The sequence below is a fragment of the Macrobrachium rosenbergii genome, chromosome 50 (assembly GCF_040412425.1).
Source record: "Macrobrachium rosenbergii isolate ZJJX-2024 chromosome 50, ASM4041242v1, whole genome shotgun sequence".
NCBI lineage: Eukaryota > Metazoa > Arthropoda > Malacostraca > Decapoda > Palaemonidae > Macrobrachium > Macrobrachium rosenbergii.
The window spans coordinates 18084257-18111711 of NC_089790.1; the positions used below are offsets into that span (position 1 = coordinate 18084257).

At 35.7% G+C, this 27455-nt stretch overlaps 1 protein-coding gene and 1 long non-coding RNA gene across 2 annotated transcripts in view; one reads left to right on the forward strand and one right to left on the reverse strand.

Annotated features, from left to right (window-relative positions):
* Dg (Dystroglycan) overlaps positions 1 to 16364 on the forward strand; it is an 83765-nt gene extending 67401 nt beyond the window's left edge. Inside the window, 9 exon segments of the mRNA XM_067094072.1 lie at positions 314 to 480; positions 1256 to 1451; positions 1577 to 1744; positions 2242 to 2398; positions 2673 to 2788; positions 4964 to 5137; positions 11210 to 11687; positions 11690 to 11775; positions 11777 to 16364. Coding sequence (XP_066950173.1) covers positions 314 to 480; positions 1256 to 1451; positions 1577 to 1744; positions 2242 to 2398; positions 2673 to 2788; positions 4964 to 5137; positions 11210 to 11687; positions 11690 to 11775; positions 11777 to 12142 — 1908 coding nt within the window. The 3' untranslated portion in view covers positions 12143 to 16364.
* On the reverse strand, positions 7114 to 24466 carry LOC136832686 (uncharacterized). The gene is made up of 2 exons (XR_010851288.1): positions 24146 to 24466; positions 7114 to 7574 (listed from the first exon to the last, which is right to left on the reverse strand). It is a non-coding gene; the product is annotated as an uncharacterized lncRNA (long non-coding RNA).
* Between the last annotated feature and the right edge of the window lie 2989 nt (positions 24467 to 27455).

Sequence of the window (27455 nt, forward strand, 5' to 3'; positions counted from 1 at the left end):
GCCCAAACTTCAGTCAGCAGTGAACGTCAAGGACATTCTTCAGAATCTTCATTTTCTACTTACACAATTTGTAAATTTTTAAAGAAACAAACAAAATTTTTATATTAAAATCCAAATTTAAAATCCTACCTCAAGGTTTAGTTAAACCACTGAGAAATAGCACTGTCCAGTAGCTAATATTTTTATTTTCACTGCTGAAGGATGAAATATAATTGTACATACACAGTAACTGAGTTGTATAATTCTTTTAGTTAGTACACTTGTTACTAATTATTGTATAGGAATATATCTTCAAAATATTTCTTTATTGCAGATTGCTGGTCATGTCTATAACCTGCCAATTCCACGAGATACCTTTGAGGATGTGGAAGATGGAGATACAAGTCATTTACGACTGCTGTTCAAAACTTCCGAGGGATTGACAGTTGGACGTAATTCTTGGATTCAGTTCAACCCAACCAAGCAAACAATTTATGCACTGTAAGTTCATAAGATTTAATTCTATGCAGTTTAAAGGAAAGTTTTCTAGCTTGTTTACAAAAAATAAAACTGAAATTAGATTTATTTATTAAATAAGAAAGACAAGGATTATACAGTTTGGCAACTGCTTTATGTACAATAGTAGCAGTCACTTTACCAGTTTTTTTTACAGAACACTGCTTACCTGTAATTTAGCAAGAGCATTAGGAATGTGTATATGGAGGCCTGTCTTGAATATTTGTTGAAAAGGGTCATTTAAGAAGGAAGAATTTTAAGTGACTAATAATACTGGTAAAATGCTATATCTCTATGAGTGATGAAAAAAGTATTTTATAGAAGTTATTATAATGCTCCATATTGGTGGTATTACAGTACTGTATTTGAATGGTGACTGATATGTACTTGTTTTTTATGAAGCTCCACTACCCATTCTCTTGTCTTGCTAATGTAAAATTAATTAGTATTTTATCTAATTACAGTACAGTATAATTTAGTGTTGCATTGTAAAGGAAATGAGCTTTGAAATATGAGGGGTATTGAAATAAAAAGTAAATATTTTGGAAGTACTGTAGTGGAAAATAGATAATAAATATTTTGGGAATAGGTAGTGAAAAATAGGTCATATTATTTCTCCGTGTTTTTGGAATTGTGGCAGACATTTTGTTCTCTCTTGAATGCTTTAGTATACCGTAAGTGTTGTTCAGACAGATCACTTGTAGTTTATTTGCACTTTAGTTTTATAGCACAGTATTTTGTACCCTTTCGATGCCCCTAGGCCTTTAGAAGAGAACATCGGTCGCTACACATACATATTGGAAGCCATGGATTCAGAAGGAAAGACAGCAACTGATACCATTATGATCCATGTGCAACAGGCTAGACAAGCACGCAACTACAACCATCGTTTCACTGCGACATTCAAATTAGAGAAGAAATATGAATATGACTTTGTATATTCTCTCGATTGGCAGGTATGTTAAAATTGGTTGCCTATAGTTAATTGCTTTTGAGTACCTGTACTGTCTTTGCATTGTTATTTATCTGAACAAAATTATTCTCTACCTGCATATCTATTATTTGTACCTTTTCTCAACAGATAAAAGCTGTGGAAAAAATTGCAAGTGCCTACCAGGACACTACTACAGACAACATTAATGTTCGATCCATTACACTCAATCCAATTAAACTGACTTGGACAAATACTTCTCTAACAGACCCCAAATCAGCTGTTTGTCCTACAGATGAATTGGAAGCTTTAGCAGAGGTATGTTCAGTTAGTGCTTTTAGTCGGCACTTTTAACTTAAAGTTTAGTATGACTTTTGTACCATATCAGTCAGCCTTTCTAGTAGTTTCTTTTATGGTATCATGATCATTTTTATTTTTAACATTAAGATTATTTGTCAGGGTTTCCCTTTTAAGTTGTTAAACATGAAATGATCACCTCTTTGTTCTTTCGTATTTGTTACATTACGTATGTATATCTGTACAGTATACTGTATTCACATATTTTACGGCACCTGAACAGTGTTGTTTCAGTAAATTAACTTTTATATTTGTCATTGACTGTTAATCTTTAAGAATCACAGTCTGCTCTTCAAAACTGATTGCTGTATATGAAGTTATAACTTCTTCATTCATTGAAACTGAGTAGCAGTTTGGTGTCATGGATAAATTAATCTAATTCCTAACTTCAGGCTCCTGCAAAAACATGTAGAAATTGTTAAGCTTCACAAATCCTCTTTTATTTTCTCTTCCATCAGGTGGTTTTGGGTGGGGAGGGACATGATATGACACGTGAAATCAAGGAGGCTTTCCAGCCTGAATTCCACATCAAACATGTTCACTTACATTACTTGGGACCTTGTGAAAGGCATTCCAGACCATCACTGGTTGATCATGGTGTTCCCAAAGGACCAGGTACGATAGCAGATCACTTGATGACATATAGATTATTCTGAATACTGAGCTGTAACAAGACCAAGATCTTCTTCCTCTTATGTTGTGTTGAGAGCTATTTATTAGTTGAGATAAGGAACCATCTTTGCATATTTTGCCATTGCTAATTATTGAGTAATTTGCAAAATAGATTATGCTCTAAAGATGCATATCAAGACAGTATAGTATTTTGTTAATTCTCAATATTCTGGAAGATTTTGGCAGTGCAAGACTGTATGTGAAATTTTTCTTTCAGTTGAGGGAGAAACTGAGCGAGGGGAGGGAGATTTCAACAGCAAGCCAATAATCAGGAATCAAATTGATTACCTTGATGTTCCTCAAGGATCACTTTATCGATTCCAAGTACCTGCAGTAAGTATGAGCTATGCAGTTCATTCAGATTAAATTTCAGCTAATTTTGTATTTTTTGGCTTGATGCTATTGGGTTTGGTTCTTGTCATGAATTCTTAGATCTTAAATTTAAGTGAAGTTTAACCTCCAAAGACCAGGGACCTACATCCAAGATAATTTAAGATCTTCTGTGGAGGTAGGGTCACAAGAGCCATATGCATGCAAAGCTTGGAAACTTGCAGAAAAGCTCAAACACATACAAGCCGTACCAAGTCAGGCAGGATTTGAGTAAGTTTTGCTTTATTTTTATGCTATGGGAAGGGCAAGGAAACAGCTTTTTTTTCTTGTTGGCCTCAGTTACCTTTTCATTGCATTTTCCTGGGTTTGGGATGGGAAGAGAGACAGCCTTGAGTTTTCCCTGGAACTTACTTATTTAGTGGTGACAAATGTTAGATGCAAGGAAGGAGACAGCAGGTAAAAATGACAACGTACAAAGATAGAGATGTCTCACAGACTTATTAGAACTTCTGAGGAGTCACCTTACAAAAAATCAAAGGTAAAAAGGCCACTAGTTGTACCATTCACAACCTGCCTTGTAGTGTATTTCAAAATAAGGTTTTTCTAATGTGAAGAAATTTGCTACAGAGGCTGGTGTCAAATCTTTTTTAGCTCAGTTTTCCAGCTCTTGGATTTGATTGGGTTGCTCTTTAAGTTAAACAGATGACTGTATTCTACATTGGAATGGCTCCTGTATGTGGGCATTATTATTAATTTTTTTTTTTACCTGCAATAACTGCTTGATATTTTTCTATAACTGCTTGATATATTTCTAAGTTGAGTGGCAACTATCTATAGTATTATTGTCAGGTCTTCTTGCAAAATTTTTTTACTGTTGTATCATTATGACCAGTGATATCCATTTTTTTGTCATCAGCAAAATTGCTTAATTTGTTAGTTAGACAATTTGTACATACAGTATAAGACAGAGCAAAGGACCAGGCACCAAATCTTAACAATGAGAGAATGTCCCATTGATGTGGTGCTTAGCCAATCTTACGTCCAGTCTCCTGCTTTATCTATATCTTGACTTCTTATGTTTGTTGTTAATCTTTTATGTGGCACTTCTCAGATTCTTTCTGGAAATCCAGATAAGAGTATACCTATTGCTCTACTTTTATCATATGTACTAAACATACTATGAAAGAAGTTTGAACAGGATGGTTAAGCATGATCTCATTACAAAACCTGTGCTAGCTGCCAAGAATTTAGCTTGTTTCATTCTAAATACTGTTTCTCATTATTTCAACTGCTATGATAGCTTGTTATCTTCCCAGGAACCAAAGTCATACTGTAGTTCCTTGTTTCATTCCTTTGAACCCACCTTTAACATTGGTGAAATATTTTGCAGTTTCCAAACCTTCACCTCTTTTCTTTTACTCTAAGAATATTTATACTGTAGATGTCATGGAAGTGAGGAGCAATTTCTTCTTCGATCTTCCTTGAACAAAATCCATTAGAACTTTCAGATGTTTTGGCTCGGATTTCTGATTTTCATTTGTACTGTCCCATCTGTCATTTTTATATTATTGAATGGACTATTTCATTGGTACATCAACATTTTTTGAGGAATCTTCTGCAGAGCACACATAAAGTATTTATTTCATAGATCTGCCATACCTGCATTATCACTAATAAAAGTCTTCATTGTTTAATGGTTGTATTGTACTTTTGATTGGTTTTCTCATAAGCATAAAAATGCTTTTGTATTTTTGTTTGCTCTAGATACATTTTGTCTCCATCTTCTAACTTTGCCTTTCTAAATTAATCAGCCTACCTTCCTGCTGCTTTTTTTTTTTTTTGTCTCTCTTGTGATGGCTATAGTTGACAGCTTGTTTAAAGGAGTCTCCTCAGGTAGACTATAAGTGCATCAGATACCTCTACTCTTTAATGTAACTCTCATAATGAGATATCAGTCATGTCATGACCTTTGTTGTTGCTTGTAATTTTGATGTATATGATTTAAAGAGTTTCTGCTATCCATTTGTTCTGCCATGATAAAGCCAAGTGAAAAGGTATGTACTGTATATCCTAGGTTCATTTTTCATAATGGTGTATGTAGATTGATATTATGTATAACTTGAATTTTTTGAAAGTCAATAATGTATTTGAGAACTAAGCATTTATATTAATCTATAGGACACATGTTATGACCTTGAAGATGGGGATTCAAGTCGTCTGCGTATGAGGCTTCTCATGTCCACAAGTCTTGCGCCACCACCATTGCATTCTTGGCTACAGTTTGATACTGCAAATCAAGAATTCTTTGGCATTCCACTTGAGACGGATGTTGGGAAAACAGAATATCTCCTGGTAAGTTTCAGCAGCTGTGGTATTAACGATCAGTTTATGTGTAGATTAAATGTGCAGCAACACCTTATGTTACTGCGCGTACAATTTTTTGTTTCCTAACACATTTAGGTTGCGTCTACATGATCAAACTCTGTTCAACAAACTTTGTTCAATGTGACGTCAGAAGTGGAGAAACAGCAGGCAAAGTTTTGTAAAGGTTTTTTGTATGACTATCAAAGTAATGAGGCTTTACTTGTTGCTAGTTAAGATTGGGGGATGGGTTTAGAGAAGTTGTTGTCTGATTTATGAAGTTACATTGTTCAGTGTTAATGAACTATCATTTCCGTTATTTCCTACATTTAAACATGTCCAAGGTTTACTGGTCGCATGAGTTAACTTTGAGCTTGATAGAGTTATATCATCAACAACCATGCCTTTGGGATGTGAGAAGATGTATATAAAGGTCCATTTTCTCATACATCAATCAACTCTTGCTGCCGTCAGCACCAGGCTCACACTCCTCAACTGTCATCGTTTGGACACCAGCATAAAAACCTATACCTGTCTTGCTCAATAAGAAGCAAAGTTCAATCGTGTGGACGCACCCTTATGTGTATTACAGTATAGTTATTTTGGTAATGGCATTCTACATTTACTATAATGAGTCTCCAATATTGATGAAACCTCCTGACTTTGAAACATGGGTGATTTTATAATCTCCTGTGTTGCCTGGTTAAATAATTACATTACAGAGTATTTGAACCAGACGAGTGAGCTGAAATTCTCAGCTCTCTCATGTATTTGATATTTTAGGTTTTGGATGTTGATTAAAAAAATTTGGGGACTTGTCTCAGACTTGGAATTTGATTTAAGTTAGGATAGTCACATGAAAGTGTTGTAACATTGAACAAACTATTCTTTGCTTAACCCAATGCTTCTTTTGAGAGTACAGTAGGTTACTGTATATTCACAGTGTGCCCTATCTGTATTCAGTGAATGTCAGCTTTCTTACCCCCCTTAAAATTATTGAAAATACTGTACATGAAAATTTTTAGGCTGCCATTACAAGTGTGTCCTACAAATGCTCAAAATGATGCTTCTTCATTTTCCCACACATAAGATGTGAACAAGCCATGAACAAGCCATATTATTATATGGACATTGGAATTATGCCATAAGGATGTACATTATATACTCAATAAACATTTGAGTGTTGATCTGTTCTCAGGCTAGGCATAAGCTATACATCACTTTGGCTGATGGTGGGCTGTGGCAGCATCAACTCGGCCCCGTCTGTTTATAGCTTTCTCGAGTATAAACATCTTGAACATTTTTAGCAGGTCAGATACCAGAGATTACAAGTCACTAGGTCTCTTCTCTCTAACTTCATGACACATGTTAATTTAAACATTTTTTTAGATGATTCCTTAGGATTCACTTTCTTCCTGTCTGACATTGCACACCTAATAGAAAATGGGTTGCACCTGTGTCCTGTTAGAACTCTGAAAAGGTCATTCCTTGTAGTCCTTGTAGACACTACTGCTAACGCTTATCACTACCTCAACTCCTCATTGGGGTGTCTTCAGGTCGACTGTAGTTTTCTGGTTAGAGAAGTTATCTCAAGGGCCCATTTTACTGTTGAAAGGATAATGTTCCACATCCACAAAAGTTATTGAAAGGGCTTCCTTTATTATTCTAAACTTACTGAAGAGGCCCATTCCACTTTCAAGCCTTTATTATTTTTGTTCTTCAGTGGACCAAGTCAAACATTTGGAAAGTGGGAGATGTCATGTTGCTGGTGCCTGTTAGATCTGCCAGACTAAGAGGCCTTTGCATTACCTGAACAGTGAGCAATCTCCCTTCCTTGTATGAGTCAAAGTATGAGAGATTCAGATGTAGTACTTTCTACCAGATGCCATCCCCTGATGACATCATCCTTTCCACCTTACTTATCCTTCATGTAAGGCAGTGGTTTGTAGTCAAGTAAAACTAAAGTACTGATTTTCTGTTTTATTAGCACATTTTTAAACCTATCCACAAACCCTTTAATTTGGTGTGAATCTTTTTACTGACCAAGAAGCACCAGAGATGTTAGGTTCTTACCCCACTTATGGTAATATCATCATGTACATTTGCATGATCTTATTTCTAAATTTGTAAATGGTCTCTCACTTTTATTTGGAACTTGTAAGAATGTTAACCCCAGTAGTCTGGTTAAATTATTTAATAATAATAATAATAATAATAATAATAATAACAATAATAACCTAAGCATTAGGCTAAGAAAATTATTTATATTTATTAAACAAAAGATATGCACTTTTATGTAAAATTGCATTCTCTGCATACATGAATTGGATTACTAGGAGTCGCTAAATTTTAGAGATGGTACCCCACTGCTTTGCATAATACATTTCTTGTATTGGTGCCTGCTCATCACTGTAGTGGTAGGCCAGCCCTGTAAGGGATAAATAAATTATATCAGCAGTCTGGTTAAATCAGGGTCTCCATAAACTTTCAAGTCAGGTTGCCCAGTCAGGCAAATAATTTTGTAATTTACTTGCTGTAACTGTGAAAGCCAGTGTTCAGTCATTAAACACATCATGAACACAATGCATCCTAATCATCCTCCTCCATGCTCTTATATATAGCATGTTTAGGATACTATTGTATTTGAATTCTCCATTTCCTGACAATTTACACAGTAGGTAGTAACAGTATCTAGTACTCAACTTAGATGGTGAGAAAATCTTGGTGGAAGACATGATGAGCTGCCAAATTAAGGAACACAATCACCAAACAAAATTTCACGTGTTCTATGTTGTTGTGCTAAAATTGGAATGACGACGCGGTCATGTGATGACGCCTAGTGGGTAAGCGGATGGGCAACCTTTGTTGCGGCTCACCCAATTTGGGAATTTGAGAATAGAGAGATCTATCGGACGAAGGCCTGTGATAGTGGAATCCGCTCACCCCTAGTGCATACCGACACCGTTATGGTGTTCGCTCCGGGGTAGTAACTTGACATTGTGGATAGCTTTTTTCTCTGGTATATTTAGCAATATTTATGCCTAGAAATGAGTGCTAATGGAACCATTTCACTGGGTGACACAGGTCGAGCCCAGAAATAGATTTTTCCTTTGTCAAAATCCCTTTTATTAGGAAGATGAAACCTATTCATATGGAACAAGCCCAGAGGCCATTATCGGCATACTGAACAATCTTGTTTTCCATATCACTCGTATACACTAAAAATAACAGTGTACCAAGAACACTACCCTGTGGAACTCCAGACACAATAGGTCTTGGTTTGCTAAGATCCCGTCCACAGCAACTAGCTGATGCCTACCTATAAGGAAATCTTGAAGTAATCCTAAAACATATGCACCCACTCCAAGATTCTGAAGTTTATAAATAAGTGCCTTGTAGTTTACTAAATTGAAAGCAACACTAAACTCTGGACAATTTCCATAACATAGTACATCTCAGCAAATTTTCAGTTGTATACAGTTGTTGTAGAGCACCACTGTTGTTTGCTGTTTGGGTCTAAGCATGTGGTTCCTAAAGGTTTTGCCACTGTATTAATGATATCTACCAAAGAGTCAATTTTTCCAGGATTTCATTACTCACAGAGAGTTGATTTCTTGATCCCTGCTTACAGCCAGATTTGACTCAGTATCTGGTAAGTTTGCCACATAGTCCTGCATAGCTTTCAGTATGGGAGGAGTGTCTTGAGTCTTTCATCCTTCCAACGATGTGGACAATAGCAGCATCAACCAGAGTACAGTATGTTTCTGTCAGACAGCTGTTCAGTGGTCATAGTAAATGAGGACAGCTGTGACTTCATTGTCACTCAGCAGGGTGTTACATATGTTACATGGTTTTGATCAGAAATGAAGACATAAATATTGACGAAATCTTTCCATGTATGTTTTCAGTAACCGTGCAGCAGATACTGATGAAGTTGATTAATTGCATGGTGAGTGAATGTGCACCTTAGAAATCATTAATTGCAACAGGACATGCAGAAGATTGAAAATAGCCGGGTGGGGCAAAAAGTCACTGTGACATTCTCACTGTTTTTATTACGCAGCACTTAAATGTATATTAATAAGCATTGACTGTAAATATTGACTTCTTGCACTTAAGTGAAAATGTATGAACAGAATACAAAACTGTATACAGTGATCCCTCGCCACATCGCGCTTCAACTTTGCCGGCTTCACTGCATCGCGGATTTTTCAGAAATATTCATCGAAAAATTAAAATTAAAAAGTACCGCCATATTGCGGAAAACAACGATGTTTCATCATGTTATGCGAGAAGAACGGCTTGCGAGACTGACGCGCAAGGACTGGAAGCTTCGTATATACCCACAGGCACTCGGACAAGGCACGTGATTGGTACACAAGAGAATATCTTATCACTGTTGATGTTTCATCTTTAATCACTGTAAAGATAATTAAAATCCGAATTTCATACGTAAGCAACTCAAGGATACTATATACTCTCTCATCCCCACCTTGTCAAGATACTCTCTCTCTCTCTCTCTCTCTCTCTCTCTCTCTCTCTCTCTCTCTCTCTCTCTCTCTCTCTCTCTCTCTCTCTCTCTCTCTCAATGAAATATGAATTACTGTATCATAAACTTTTATGTACAAAATTAAAAATAGTTTCATTGATAAGTTTGTTTCTTTGCAACTAAAAATTATTTTCCTAATTTTTCAGTAGTGATAGGAGCTTCAGTCAGCTGATTCTCAAAATTACAAGTAATACAGTTTTTATGCATATTACGGTGATAGGAGATCAAAATAACAGTGTTTAAGTACATAGGAAGTGTTTATAACAGTGTGGGAAAGGTTTATAAGAGTGTGGGGAGGGTTTATAAAGCCTTTAAATATATATGTATATAGTAAATAATGAAATAAATACAAGGTCACTACTTCATTAAATAAATAAATATGCTGTTCATACTTCGCGGAATTTCAATTATCACGGCTGGTCTTGGAACCTATCTCCCGCGATAAACGAGGGGTCACTGTAGTCTTGTTTCAGCAGTGTTAAAAAGTAATTTAAAATGGAAATTACATATTTTTTCACAAATATCATCTGTTCTAAAATAACTAAACAAGATATAAAAAACTGGAAAATGTTTGAAATTCAAATAATATTGTTTGTATGATAAAATGAAAGTATGAAATAAAAAAATTGAATATGCTTTTGGAGTGTAAATTGCATCTTTATTATACATAATAGACAGGAATTCATTGGATTGATGCTCTGCTACTTTATTGTACAATTTTGCTTTCAAAAATAAACAAATTCATCTGTGAGGCAAGTTCAGGAGTATAAATTTATCAAGAGATACAGTGATTTTGTTTAATTCCTGAACAATTTATTGCTTAGGTTTAATAACTTTTTCTTTTATTTTTATTTGTCCAGGGTCTAGACCCAACTTTCAGTTAATCTATCCACTTGCACACTTGATGTTGAGCCCTCATTATTTGATTCATTATTCCACACAAGTGACCATGTATTAATTTCAGATTTTAATTTTTTTTTATAATACCTTCATCAGGTGAGGCACAGTGACGTTTAGCATTTATTGTTGCCTCACGTAATTTTTGGGAGTAGTATTTGGTCTACTCCTATAAAAATTTTTAGAACAGCATTATTCAGTGCTACAGTATCACTTAAAATCACTAAAATTCATAATCTTTTGCAAGAATATAATTTTAATCAACAGTGTTTTTATTAGAGGACAGAGAAAGTTTTAGGTGGTGAGAACTGACTTTTATTATTTTTAAATATTGCAAACTTCCCTCTGCTGGGAGGCTTGAACCATCAGGATGGATTTTGTTGTCTGTTGTCTGTGTTCATATATATGGTGTGTGCCATCAAATTTCTTAATAAGGTATATAGCTGGCTCCCTATTCAAACATCCAGTACTAAAGGATGGCAGGTTTTATTGGTGGAGTTCAAACACTTCCAGTTACAAGTAATATCTTCAGTTTTAGTTTATGTGGTTTAATTTTGCATTTGAAAATTGATAGTTTTTCTGTTTTTAATTTTTTAACCTTTCATGAAATTTTTCAGGAATGTGTTGACAGTGGAGGAGAGAAGGTGACAGATGCTCTTTTTGTCAATGTTTTAGAGAGAGAATCCAGGAAGATCCCACCTGTTGAATTCTCAATGAAAATTGACACCAAATATGAAGATTTCATGAAGAATGCTCACCAGAAGGCCCGTCTTATTGAACGCATTGGAAAAGCATTCAATGACTCCGATACAAAACAAATTGAAATTGACAGTTTCCGTAAAGGGTCAGTAATTGTCACATGGTATAATTTGTCCTTGCCAGCAGACCCCTGTCCTAATGAGGAGATTATGGAACTAAAGAAAGTTATGATTGATCACAATGGTAATCTGTTACAAGAATTCATTAATAAATTCTCTCCTGAATTCACAGTCACTAATGCATCAATTAGGCCTACTGGTTCTTGTCTTGGTGAGGATACTCCAATTCATATTGAGGAGGAGACACACCACCCACCAGTTGAAGAGAAAGTTGAAGGGAAGAGAATGACTACCTCCTCAATTTCATAATTCCAGCTGTTATAATCGCAGCTATGTTACTTTTGGCTGCCATCATCGCTTGCTGCCTTGTATCGTCGCCGGCGATACGGAAAGATGACCATGGCAGATGACCGCACATTTGTCAGCAAGGGCATTCCTATTATTTTTGCGGAGGAATTAGATGACCGTCCTGACCCCGCCAAAAGTCCGGTGATAATGAAAGACGAGAAGCCACCTCTTCCACCACCAGAATATCAAAGAGGGAACTCGCCAGCAGCCTCATCTACCCCTCCCACTTCTGATCGCCGCCGTCCAACTTCAGGAGATGTTGCTGATGATACCCCATCTTATCAGCCTCCTCCTCCATTCACTGCCACAAATGGAGCTTCGCGTCACCCACGTCCCAACATGCCACCCACTTACAGGAAGCCTCCAACGTATGTTCCCCCTTAAGATTAGCCAAATAATAAAGCTTACTTTGATGGTTATGGAAAATGGAAAGTTTTGAAAGTGGAGTAGTCAATATTCTCAGTAGGTATTTATGGAATTGCCTCTTTTGTGGAAAGTAGGGAAGACAAAAACTGCTCTAAAGATTCTTTGTTACTTTGAAGAAATTCAGTATACAGTAGTATCATAAATACTATGAGAAATGTTATCTTGCAGGAAGGTAATTCAATATTATGCTGGTATATTTTATTCTCTGTATTAAATGAGGTTCGTGACACAAATTAGTACTGTACAGCATTCAGTACCTGCCTTTTGATATTTATTTACTATTGTTAATTTTTGGGGAGTATACTAGTATCATCAAATGTTTGCAGTTTTGTTTATTATTATGATTTTTTTACAGCAAGATGATCATTAGTTATTGATAGCTGGAAGTACAGAACTTGTACCGTAGACATGTTCATATGCTAATTCACTTTCTGCTAAAAATAGAACTTTTGAGGTATCTTCATATCATTGTAACTTACAAATTCTAAATTTGAATAATCTTCATTATTTAAGAAGAGACCCTTTCTATCTGTCTCACTGGTATTGAGGGAAACAGCAACAAATACTGTAGTGCTTTAATAATTGTACATTTTTGAGAAATGTATATGAAATTTTGTATTTTTATGATGGGACATTAGGATTATACATGTCTGTGACATCAGGATCTTACATGCCTTTATCCTATTCACTCACTTGTACAAAAGTGAAAACCTCATCTTCAGTGAAAATTTGTCAGATTATGCCACTCCTTGTGAAAGAAACATGCAGTAGTGGATAACTGCGCTTCTTAGAATAAATAAGTTCGTAAAAGGTCTTGTGTAAGAAATTCTTTTTCTTCTCTTGAGTAGTCGATATTTTTGGTACAACACGATATGCATAGCTGTGTTCAGATCTTCATACATCAATGAATCATTTGTGTTTTTATATGTATATCTAATGTGTGTGTGTGTGTGTCGGTCCCATACCATTGAATGGCATTGGGAACATGTCTTGGACAGAGATGTGTGCTTGACTGCGGGATTGTGGAGTAGGGTTGCCAGCTCCTTGCTCCTATGCCTTTGACAATATAAATGAATATATTTTTCTTTTCAGCGTTAAGCTGTTTCCCCAGACAGAGGTGGCTCCAGGGAAAAAGTAACACAGCAGTCACAGCCACATACATACATGCTTTAATGAAGGGTATAATCAGTAGAGTTAAGGTTCTCGTCTGGCGAGCATTAGGTCCCAAGTATAGACTCCTGGGTGATGATGGGCTCACAGCATTGAAACCTTATGTGCCCGTTAACCCTAGCAGTGACCTCAGTACCTGGTAGTGAGATGACTGTGTTGGTCTTAGTAGCATTACAAGTCATGGGCTAGCAACCTCATCCCAAAAGGTTTCCTGAGAACCAGAAGGTGAAGCCCTTTCTGGCATAAATCCCTCTGAGGGGGAAAGGCATGTGGTAAGGTATATATATTCAACTTCTAAATCATGTGGACAATTTCCACAAAATGAGCTGTTGTTATACACCTGCACAGGCAGATTAGCAGTAGTGCTTTGAACCCAGTGCATATTGCATTGTTCCCTACTATCTTGCACACACACACATGCACCCCTGATATCAAGGACCTTCCTTTCTAATACAGTATCTCTTCCTTTTCCTCTATCTTCCTTACACTTCCAAATTAAACACTTCTCCCAAACTTGTTGTCCTCCATTCTTTCCATGTGACCCAACCATATCAAAACACTTAAGCTCATTTTTTAACACTAAGGCTGATCGTTTTCCACACTTATCAGCCTTCTTTCTTCTCATAACCATTTTAGGACTTCTTATACCTCATATATTATACAGAATACACCTCAACATTTTCAACCCTATTACATTTCATTCAAATTCAACACCAACCTGTCACTTCCACTAAGGAGATTTGGTTCAACAATCCCTAATACATTTCATCTTGGCATTCATAAATGCTACAAGCCTCTGCCCAATCTTTTTCATACACATTTTGTGACCCGCCTCTGAGTCCCACAATCATTTGTTATACCCAAATACAGTACTTACGAAGCAACAACTTAAATTCTTCCACCATACATGTTAAATTGCTCCACCATTCTGATTTTTATTCACCCTTGTAATCTTGCTCCAACTATTCCCATGTACACCCAAAGTTCTTAACTTGTAAATATTTTCCAATTCTTTCATAAGCTACAGTTTCTCTTCACTATCTCCAATCAGTGCTGTTTAATTGGTAGGCATCAACCATTTGGTACTCCATTCACAGCCTACTTTCTTATCTCATAACTTAGCACCTACATCTAATGCCCTTTGTTTGGCTTTTTAAATCTCAGCATCCATAATGACATTAAACTGTCACGAAGATGAAACACTTCCTTTTCTCAGGTCTACTTCTATAATTTCCACACTGCTTTTCAATCAAATATTCCTGAGCTATTATGTGTGTCACATAGCAATTTTCCCTAACTTTCAACCCTAACCCATTATTCATGTTCTTCCCACTTACTTTCTGTCAAACTCGGATGTCTTCATTACATTTACAGCCATATTTCCAATGTAAAGTTCTATCCAGTTCAACTTTTGCTTCAGTGAAATATTGTTCAGCTATACCACATTACATACCTACATTACATATATTAAGTTGTTCTCTCTCTCTCTCTCTCTCTCTCTCTCTCTCTCTCTCTCTCTCTCTCTCTCTCTCTCTCTCTCTCTCTCTCTCTCTCTCTCTCTCTCTCTCTCTCTCTGTTTATACACATGCCATTAACCCAGTGCCAGTAGGGTAATACAGTAGTTGTAATCCTATTTTAGTGCCAATTTAACAGTTTTGTAGAAGAATATCTTATTTAACATTATAGACCAGGCAAGGTACTGGCAATTATTGGTGAACTAAAAATGGGTAGGTTTATGTTTAATGCTTATAAAATAATAATAATAATTTGGCACTATGGTAGTCCCCTTACTGATAGACGTAAACAATAATTGATAAACGTTATTATAAAATTTATTGTACTGTACAGAAAAGTATATTGTTTTTACTGTTTCTGTTGAAAGAATAAGAACAATTGTTAGTGCAGTTTTGTAAGAGTGAGGAACGTGGATTTAAGTACAGTATCTTTTTTACCATGGTGTGTGTAAGAAATTGGTGTTACAACTGGTTTGATTTCAATATTTTGTGTATTAAGGGTAGCATCATTCTTTTTAGATTCCCTCTTTCCCAAGTATGCTTGAGTGCATTTATGAAGATTTCTAATACTGATAGTTCATTTAGTTTTAATACAGCACAACGTTATACTGTAGGCATATCCCAGTTTTGTTCTCAGATGCATATATATCAACTTCAGTGTTATATGTTCTACTGAGTTAATTATTTCAATAGAATTTTGGTTGCACAAACTTTTAATAAATGAAAGTCTGATATGGAGTGATTTATAATTGCAAACTCCAACAATTCTGTAATACATGTTTATACAGATTGTGCAATGATGTATAAAAGGTTTGCACAAATATGACTGTAGATTAATATTTGTTGAAATGAAAGAGACCATATGTATAGTACGTATAGAATTAATTTTATACATCACACTTAAATTTTCCTTAAGTGCCGAGCATGGATAAACTGTGCAGAAAGTTGTTCGGTCTTGGTAAATTAAATACCTCACCCACTTCCTTAAAATGTTTCTTAATAAAGCTTTCTCATGTGGGTGTTAGGAATTTTATTTTATCTTTTTAGTTGATATGTAATTGTCAGTCTCAGTTGAATTACTGTAGTCAATATTTTCCTGTCTGACATCCTAGTGTAAACATTAATTAGTATTACACTTTTTGATATCGTCTCATCCTGAAAGTTAATTGTTTTTATCATTTATTGTTCAGTAGGCAAGATTTTATTATCAAGGCCAACTATTGAAGTACAGTGTGTGTGTGTGTGAATGCATATAAACTAAAAGAATGTGTGTTTCAGATAGTTATTAGGATACTGGTAATGTTCTGCACATATTTTTAAGCTTGAATGAAAGTTAAGCTTTTTCTGGTATTGTAGTAAATTAACATGTCACTCATCAACAGGGTAGAAAATAAAAAGAAATAGTTAATGGCTTAATTTTAAGTCCCGTGCCCTGTGTAAAGTATTACCGCTAAGTGACAGTGTATAAAATATAAAATAAATGGAGATTTTTTAAATTGTTTCAATACATTTACCCTTTTGGAAATTTTTAACATTTTTATAGATATTTTTGTGTGCTTTAATCTGATTTTACTTTCTCATTTTTTAGGTTCTTGAATTATCTGAGTAAGATTCTTTAACATCTAACCTGCGTATGCTCTATAAAAAAGGACTCAATCTGGATTCCAAATTAAATTTTTGTGAGTTTTTCATTTTTGTTTATGCAAAGATAAGGGTATTTTATGAATTCTGTTGTTAATGTATAGATTTTGAATTTGTCGTTGACCAGATATGATATAGACAGAAACTGCACAAAAAAACAGATCTACTCTTGGGCACCCTGCTTCACTTAAGAGAGCTACAGTATATTCAAAAAGGATTTAAGCAGAAATAATGACTTTTAACCACAGCCATATTTTCTGACATCCAAGTCTAATGCTACTATCTGGAGATGTGCTCTATAGAAAACATGTAACAAGGGTATCTGATGTGACTGTATAATATTTATTAAGAAACCAATTGGACTGGATAATGGTATCGAACAGGGAAGTATTCTGAATGGCACACTGTCTCGGCTTACAATAAACAATATTACTTATCATTTACTCAGCACAATTAAGAATATTATGTATGGATGACTGAAATACTTGACGCTGGCTTAAAGCTACAAAATGCCCAGTGTATTCTTAGCATTACCAATACAAAAGTGAAAAATGGCCTTGTCAGAAAGGTTGACAAATTCCTCTTCTATCTGCTCAACCACAAATTCAAAATCTATACATTGACGACAGAATTCATAAAATACTCTTCACTTTGGGTGAACAAAAATGAAAAGGCTCACAAAAATATAAGTCACAATCCAGATAAAGAAACAATTTTCATCAGAAAAGACAAGCAGTCATATTTTATCAAGATACCAGACAAGATGAAGTATGGAACTCAACTCCAAAAGAAAGAGTTTAAAAAATTCTCGGGTATAATCTTTGATGCACACTTGAACTAGAAAACATACACTGGTTACATGCACACTTGAACTGGAAAACATACACTGGTTACAAGTTTGCAAAGAGTAAAATTGCATTAAACCTGATGACATAAAATTTTTTAAAGCAATTATATTTTTCATGAGTACAACAAAACCCTCTAAGTAGAGAATTATCTTTCACACATAGCTGAACAGCTGAATGAACATAGTTACAAGGAAAACCTTATGGAACTGGTGAGTGAATGGGGAGACCACCACTCCTACTAACGTCACAGTATCTTTTGCCCCAGGGATTTTCTGGGGAGAAGGACTTACTGGGTTGGTAGAGGTGGGATATAAATTAAAAGACTTTGGTTTGTATACCTAGGGAAAATACATTACGATTGGATTGTCCCAAAAGTGGGTGAAGTAACATTCCATTAGGCCTATATGGAAATGTTCCTGGGTGAAAGAGATATCCGCAAGGAACATAATTCTCAAGAAGCCTTTACATATTTAGTAAGGAGACCAAAAAATAAAACCATTGGCTGTAAGTCCAAAAAACTGGAGAAGGTATTGTCGAAGAACAATGCCACTTCCCGTAAGCAGCAATGTGTCAGCAGGCAGTATACCATAAATACTTTGCAGTGGGATCCAGCAAGGAAGAGAATCCAAATTGGCTCATGCAAAGTAACAGGTTAGGGTAAGCTCTATCATATCACCTTTCCCTTGTTCAGGAAGGTGACCAAAGAAAATGCATTCTAGACTACTTAGAACTGATTGTTTGTTATGTACTCAACTGTATCTAGACTGATGTACTTTAAACTAGTTTGTGCTCCAAGAAGGAAGGAAGGGATCCAAATGCACAATGCAGTGATACTTCCAAAGAAAAGTAAAACTAAGTGTACATACTCAAAAGATACTTCTCTGTCCAAAAGAAGCTCAAGTCATTCCACAACCAGTTCAGCAGCCACCAGAGGTCTTCACGAGAAAGTGTCCAAGGACTTGTGAACCACATCTCTCAAGAAGAATGAGGTGAAAGAGATTTGTCTACGATACATGACTGCCCTCATAACCTGAGAAACCATGATACGGAAAGCAAGGGATGGGCCCATGCCAATGACTTTGTGAGCTCTTGATGGAGATGGGAGAGAACACACATCCAAGATGCTCTATACACCCTCTTAGTGCCCTCATGATGCTGTGAAATAACATTCTTAGACACCTCCTTCGTATGTCTGTCAATACACATAAAAAGTCTCTTGCATTCTGGTCTCAAAGTACAAATCCTTTTCAAGTAGTACTTGACAGCATATACAGGGCGGGAAGCCTCTCATCCAGATCACTACCAACGAAATTCTGGAAGGACCTGGGAAAATCTTGAACCTATGATCAGAAATGAATGAGTTATGAGTTTGGCTAGAAAATCATGGACGTAAGAGAATGAGAGCTTTGCCAACCTTCTGAGTGCTGGATAGTGTAAGAAATACCATGCTATTCTCCCATTTTCCCCAAGACCAAAGCCCAAAAAATACTAGTATTCAAAGTTAAACCTCTGTCCAAAGCCAATGACTGGCTTATAAGCAGATTTAGTCCAACTCCATGGTACCAGAGAGATATTTCACTCCAGTGGGGAAGGCTATTCAAAATTCATCAACCAGTGAAAATCTTGAGGTTTAGAGATAAAAACTTTGTTGACTGTTCTTTGAAGAAAACTGAAAAGTGGTAATGAGTGCACATCCTCATGTAGCACACTAGCTATCGACTTACCAAAACTAATAGAAAACAGCGCTAATGAAATAGGCTTATCCACACTGCCCGGTAAGAGTTGGTGTCACATGAACCTTGGGCTCTGTACACATTATCATCAACCAGAACTGCTACCAGACGATTTACAAGATGAGATTTCTTTGTTCTTCCCCATCCAACTATCAAGAAAGGCAGAAAATGATGAGCTACCCAGAAAATTTTGTTTAGGCTAAATATTTTTTAGATAATTATAGGATATCAACTCACAAGACTTGGACATCCCACCCTATTACCACTGGGGTAAGATGCCACTCTGGAAACATCAGACCCAGAAAAAACTACAGTACTTTCAGACAGAGTGATGAGATTTCTTGGCTGAAGGACAAATAAGCCTCAGCTCACAAGAAGCACTCTCAAAAGGCAGCAGGGAATAGAAGACAGTGGAGGGTAGATACCAGCTGGAGTAAAACTCCCTGATGAAGAAAGCAAATGCCTCATCCTTCCTTTTCAGTTCACTAAACCATTCCCACCAAGAGAAGCCCAATCCTCACACGAAGGAGAATGGACACAGACCTTACCCTGACAATGGCAACAAAACTTACGTGGGTTCACAGACACAGAAGACATGAAGCAGCCACACACTCATTCATGACCCTCGCATCTATGTTGCTTGTTTATCCTCCATGAGGGTAAATGCATCATAACTAAGACAACATTACAAAAAAAAAAAAAAAAAAATACAACTTAATGGAAAAACACACGAACAAGAATGTAAAATCAGCTACATCCATCCAAGGGATAGGAAGAGAGCTGCACCACACACAAACTGACTCAGCAACTGAAAATCTTTTCAATCAAACATTTTCTTATAAACAATCATCCATCACCATTCCAAATTTAAGGCGTGAGAATTTCTGAGTCAGTAAATGTAAACATAGCATTTCCTTCATTAGTAGAACTAGCCCTATGTAGCTTATGTGTCAAGTACACATATGCAAAGACTTAAATGATCTACCCAAACTTTGTGCATATACCCCTGAAAATCAGCACTACAGAACACATATAAGATGAACCAACACAACAGAACACATGGCCTACATTACACATTTTATACTGATGGCTCCAAATCCTTAATGGTGTTGGATATGTTGCAGTATCATCTATTGAAACAAGCCATTTTTTTGTTTTTTACCCAATAAACTTTCAGTTCACAGCAAAACTGTCTTAAATGTAGTTAACAATACAGAAAACATGCCACCACAACACTTCATCTGTCCAGAAGATCAAATTTTCAGTCCACAAAGTCAGTACAAACACTGGCATTCTTCATTCAAAAATAACCACCACATTTGAAGTAATATTCCATCCTCAAATCAGCCACACTCATTTAACCCAGTGGCATATGATAAATAATCCTCATTAACCAATCCGCAAATGCAGAGAAAACAAAACAATATTTACGGTTAAGCAAATTTTATGTGAATGTCCAGTCTACGACCAAGAACAAATATCATACAGTGTAGTGGAAAAATCTTTGAGATAAATTCTGTGAGAGCTAAGACAGTTATCTGAGTGGTATGGTTGTTGTTGAAGATTGAGCTGGCTGTATGCCAGCAATGAATCTTGCTGCTTGAACAAGAATAAGCACAACCAATGCAAAAGAGACTTAATACAAGAACAACGGATACAAAAAAAGGAGTGAAACTTAGTGGTAACACTTGCTTTATGAAGGGCAGTCAAAAGACAGCTTAAAAAATACAATCATACACTTTCTAAAAGACAGACTTGAAATGTCACGAAAAAAGGCTGAGTATGTGTCAGTCACACACTGTATTAAAAGAATAACTATATTTACAGATTACATGTAAATTTCTCAAAAAAAAGTTCAAACTCAAGATCCCAAAAAGGAAACTAATAACAACACAAATCAACTAAGGAAGCCTGAGAGTAATGAAAAACGAATTTTCTAATTACAAACACAGTAGTATACAATAAACATTTAAACACAAACTTTTATAAATCCCAACCACCTGAACATCCTTACATTCAACAATACTTAAATCCGTTGAATTAAGACAATACAGCATGCTTAAAAAACTCAGACACCTTAAAGATTATGAGGCCAGTCTATAGTTACTGTATGTTTAAACTGTAAGTAAATAACCCCATTACCTCATTTGGCCAATATTTACTAGCAACATCACCAGATCATGATGTTTGGGAAAAGCAACATTCATTCATAGGAAAGCAACATTTAACAAAATCACTGCGACCAACAATGACTCATATTTCAATGATTAAATTACATTTTGGAGACGATAACAAAATTATGTAATATTTATAATCAGCTAATAATCATAATTTAAACAACCTTTCTGCAAAATCAAACAGTTTTCCAGCACTTGAGTTAATGGTGCGGAATTTTAATGTTTTTGGTTCAAATAGGGACCATAACTGATGCTGCAAACACTGCTCATTATGCAATATATGAATATGAAACAAGTTTTCTGAGTACATGACAAATAAATACAAGCATGCTTCTCTAAAATCCATGAAACATTTTTCTAAGGTTGACTAAAATATTCTGTTGTTCTAGTCCTGTAAACAGGACTGATTGATACATTAGCAGTGTGTCTACAAACCAGCACAACCTCACACTTACTCCAAACTATTAAGCTGACTGAAACTACACAAACTGCCAACCAGATAAAATTCCTCCATATCAGTGTATGAAAAGGTAAACTGAGAAAAATAAATTCACTACAACTATCATGAAAGGTGCAGGCATCTCTATTGCCATATCTTCTCAAAATCAAGATCAAAACTGATGGAAATTAAACATTCAATAAGGAGGGAACTAGACACACTAAATAAAAGATATGAGAAACATATATTCTACCAGCCAATAGATTCTACTGGCCAACAACATATTGACACATTCCATAATCAAACACTCACTTAAAAGATAAAAAGATAAAATGACATCTGACACATATTTTAGGAAAAAAAAAGATAAACTGTATAAACAGGTAGTCCCTGGGTTACAGCGGTCTCAGGTTACGGCGTTCTGACTTTATGGCACTTGGCTCATGGCGCCATTAACCTGATTTCATGGTGCCGTAAGCGCTTTTACGGTACCGTACTCGGTTTTACAGTGCTTGCAGCGCCATAAGTGCCATTTATTCAGCATACTTAGGTAAGTCACAGCAGAAATTCACCCTAAAAATGCAAGTTCTTGTTTAGTTTCTCGTTTCTTACTACCAAAACCCCAAAAGGTTTTTTAGAATAAGGAATGGGGCTTGAAACTTGTGGCTTGACCTCGGACCATAAATGTTTTTTCTTTGGGTTGTTTACCATTAAAATTTTGAGAGCTTAAGCCTTTTGTTCCCTACCAATTTCTTTTGTAAGGCTCCTTGAGGACGAAACAAGCGACTACGCTATCAAAAAACAGGTTTTGACATAGGAAAAACTTATTTTTGGTTGTAGCTGTTGGGTCCTCAAAACCCTCCCACTTCCCAGACAAAAGGCATGGGATTTGGGCAAGGGATCATCCTACATTGACCAGCAGAGAGTAATGGAGCTGGTCTTTTGCCTTCCCTGGTCATAAACAAGATGGCAGATGCACATGCGCAATAATCACTTCTTGCATTTTTTGACCTAGGAAAAACTGGGTTCAGCTTCGCTAAAGATAGGGGAAAATGCCCTCTTATCTTTGAGTACATTTACCCTATCACGTGTCACAGTGTTTTCATTACGACAAAATACCTGACTATAAGATCAGGCTGGAAAAATATTTCTTTGATACTAGTCTAGTCTAGTCACCATGGGGGGTAACTCTTGACTACCAAAAATAGGTTTTTCCTACATCAAAACCTGTTTACTGTACTATGATGTTCCAGTTTACAGCATTTTTCTGGGAAAAGAACCCCCACCATACCCCGGGGACTGCCATAACAGGATTTATAATCATAGATGTCAATTAGCCGAGTACATATCTTGAGGGTAAAATGTTCCTGGTTGTGAGCTACACAGGTTAGACAACAGGTCATTCAGCAGAAAATCAATGGTTTCAAATACCACACTGTGTAGCCTACCTGCCCTACAACATCGTCAACAACATCGTCAATAAATTTTTGATATTAATTAGATGAAACAATGTTAATATTCTGGTATCCACAGGCCTAACCTACTGTATAGGTTCTAAATTTTTTTTACAGCTGATGGATGTGACCTATCTTGCCAGCTAACAGACATTTATCAAGAAAGTTTATAATATGAAGAAAGTTTACAATATCATAAAGAAAGTTTACAATACCATAAAATTACAGTGACATAATACTTATCAGAAAAGTTTAAATTTTCACAAAATCACTGTTTGACATAAAGTAGTTATCCCTAAACCCCAAATGATTTCTTCCTAAGTAAGGCCTACCATGCCAGTTGCTAGTCATTTATTAGGCCCAGAAAAATCACGATTCCCGGAATATTACCACATATTACAACATAAAAGTCTAGCAGCCTGGCAGTTTTCTATCAAATATTTGGGAACATCCGACAAAATCTCTCTTCTCTAGGCCTAGCAACCTACTCAACCAAATCTGGGCCACTAACTTGTCTTAGCTAGGCCTATGGCTGCATACTCTTATGAACCCATTAACTACACATCTGTGAAAATTAATAAAGACATTATCACTGGAGCCAAAATTCGAGTACCTAAAGACAGAAGGAAATACAGCATAGGCCTATGATCTGTTGGCCACTGACTTAACCCACATGGTTGGGGACATGGACTGTTTCTTGCTATGAGGTAGCCCATAACCAGCTAAAGGATATTTTTCAGCTATTATTACTGTCAAAACACTACATTTGACATAAAAGTCTAATATCCAGGAATTAAAGCCAAGCAACTAGGCCTATACTGAGCTCAGACGGAAACAATTAGGCCTAACATACAACTTGAGTCAAAGACAAGGCCTACTGTGCTGAGCCAACAAACATTACCTTTTAATACACAAGCAACATATAAAAGGAAATAATATGCATATTCTGTCATCCAAAGACCTATAAATAATTAATTATATTTACCATGAAGGTTGAAATGCGGCCACGGACGAAAAAGTGCACTATAACTGTGAGCCTTCTCTCTACTAACTTCCTTTGGAAATTGGTCGGAATAACCTGGGTCACAAGAACTTTACATCTTCACTAATGTGTAAATAAATTCTTTATTCACATTTAACACGGTTATTATCCGCACATATCTTACCTAAGTTTATTATAGGCCTTGTAAAAAGTATTTATGCTTTTTTATTGATATTTGAATGTGTCAAATTCAGTGGCTGAGAAACAATGTTTAATTATATCGTTTTAAAGGCATTCAGAGAAAAATCCTGCATTTATTTCATACTGCGATAATTCATCCATTTTACACCGAGGCAAAACAAAACTTCATTATTTTGATGATTTGTTTACAATGAACGAATGAGGTCCAATGATGCATATGCTTACAACACATTTCGCTATTAGTGTAGACCAATTTTATTCACTACAGACCTTAATTCAACGTAATCATTAAGCAGATTCCATATATAATTAAAATATTTTCCATTAGAAAGATAAGTTCAGCAATGCTCAGTTTTATGACGTAATAATACATTTGGAGTCTAGCCTTTTAATAAGTAGCAATATAGGATACAACCTACATTTGACAATTTTCAAAAATCTTACGCACCATCTCTCCTAAGTTAAACTGTACTATACATATAACATTCCGCTTGAGAAATCTATCCAGAAATGAACTACATTTAAAAAGAAACCTTAACAAAAATGCAGTTGGAATGATGTCAGCGACAATCACAGAAGTCTAATAAGATCAAGCTAAACTATAGGCCTATTCTTGTAGCCAAAGAATTAATCTGCCGCAGTTAATTCACATTTTTTCTCCGGCTAGCATAACCATGTTTCCGTAATCCAAAATCATTAATCATTCTAATTATATGAACTTATCAGGTGTGCACTGGAATTAAAATTACACGAATGAGACTTTATTAAAGTCCACATTGGAAATGTAGTTATTCAGTCTATCAGCCCACTGAAGCCCAGATGCAGTAAAAGTGGGTTATATCAGTCCTCATCTTAAATTTGTTAATATTAGGATTTACACGCTGATTATCTCTTAAAATCCCTCCAAATGTAGCCTTCTTCCCACATTCTCAAGCGTTGATGGTAGTGGTTGTGTGAGCTTAAAACTATGTGGATTATTCATGAAAATTAGGCTTTTATGGGCCTATATAATTCCATTGAAAGCTTTTAGATTACAGCAGCAGCAACAATAACAACAACATATACATAGATATATTATGTATATATATACATATATATATATATATATATATATATATATATATATATATATATATATATATATATATATATATATATATATATATATATATATATATATATATATATATATATATATATATATATATATACACATACATATATATATATATATATATATATATATATATATATATATATATATATATATATATATATATATATATATATATCACAGGTATAAAAATAAGAGAAAATAAAGACGGTGTAGGTCCTGAACGGTTTCTGACTTTATTTCCAGGCCATGTGTGTGTGTGTGTGTGTGTGTATGTACAGTTGGGAAGGGGGCTTCCAGGCATCAACATATTAAATGAAATGGCAAGTCACGAGCAATTACTATGAGAGGACCCGAAATAAAAGTTAAAAAGGCTACGCTTGCGTCATAGTTTTAATATAATTACAGTTAATTACAGTATATACATGGAAAAAGTATTATGTAGGAGGTTAAGCGACAACTGACTCAAAATACTGATAAATATATTATGTATAATGTTTATAAGCTGACGATCTACTTTTAGTAAACAGCGCCTTTGTTTTTGGTGTTTGTAAACTGGAGCTATTTAATTAAGTATCTTGTCCATTCGTCTAAAAATATACCATTTAGTGTTCCATTTTATGCTTCTAAGACTGATTATCTTAGTCATATTATAAGACGATGATTGGTGCAAATAATTGCAACAGTTGCGTGAATTTTTTTAATCAGCACTCCATATTTTGTTCAATTCTTAAAAGTTAGAGATAAAATGTTGCAAAGTTCAATAGAGTGGGGAAAATGATTTTAATGTTATTTTGTATAACTTAATACAATTTACACTACCATATATACCATGTTAATCCATGTATACGAATGTTTTGATTTTTTGTTGTATATATATATATATATATATATATATATATATATATATATATATATATATATATATATATATATATATATATATTCTTGTTTCCTCTCTCTCTCTCTCTCTCTACATCGCTCTGATGAACCCTCTCCCCACCTCCGACATCCTGCCATCTCCCCCAGCCTGGCCATCTTGCCATATTACAGACAAGATCCCCCTCCTCCTCCCAGACAATTCGTCCGAATCCATGCAGTGGCTTTGTCATGAGCTCGATTCTTTGTAGTTTATTCTCTATATTACCACTGGGTTTTTAGTTCGTGGGGATTCAATGCTCATTTAGGATATAACTTCTCCATACGTCTAGCTGTAGGATACGTGAAAGGATTTTAACGTGATGGGGTATACGATGCCCCGTCCATTAGAAGGGGTTTGAAGAGTGTCGGTTGGCATTCGCTGTCTATAGCCAGAAGGGTATGCCATCGGTACCCGGACTGGGGAGGGAGTGAGATAGTGGCTCGTCTGTAGGGACCTGGGTTTTGGGATGGGTAGGATCGTACATGATCCTCTTATTCTTCCACTTCCTCCTCCCCACCACCCCAATCCTCTCTCCTCACTCTTCCCATACGATGCCCGTAGCATTCTCCCCTTCCCTCCCTCCTCCCCTCCCTCCATCACGTTACTCAACCCACTCGAGCGCTGTCGGTCACACTCGTCAAGCTCCATCCTCTCTCTCTCTCTCTCTCTCTCTCTCTCTCTCTCTCTCTCTCTCTCTCTGGTGACGATTACGGCTACCGGTGATGATGATAACGATGAGAATTGCTGCGGTCGAAGAAATATTTTTATATTATTGGGATGACCGTGCATGACTGCGCTACGAGTATCAATGTGAATTGATTTTGAGACAAAGATATTCGCAGCCTTCCTAATTTCCTCCTTACGAATTTGTTTCTTGCTCTTTAATGTACTCACTGTGTTCTTAGTTGATAATAACCTTTATCTAAAATATTAAATTAAAATATCTAAAGTAACTTATGGTTCAACGCTGTCATAATTTAATAGACTAATGCGTGTTATTCAACAAAAAGTTGACTATTTTCCAAAAAAGAAAAAATCGTATGATTTCTGTATCTTCTTGGGGCTTGAAAATGCAA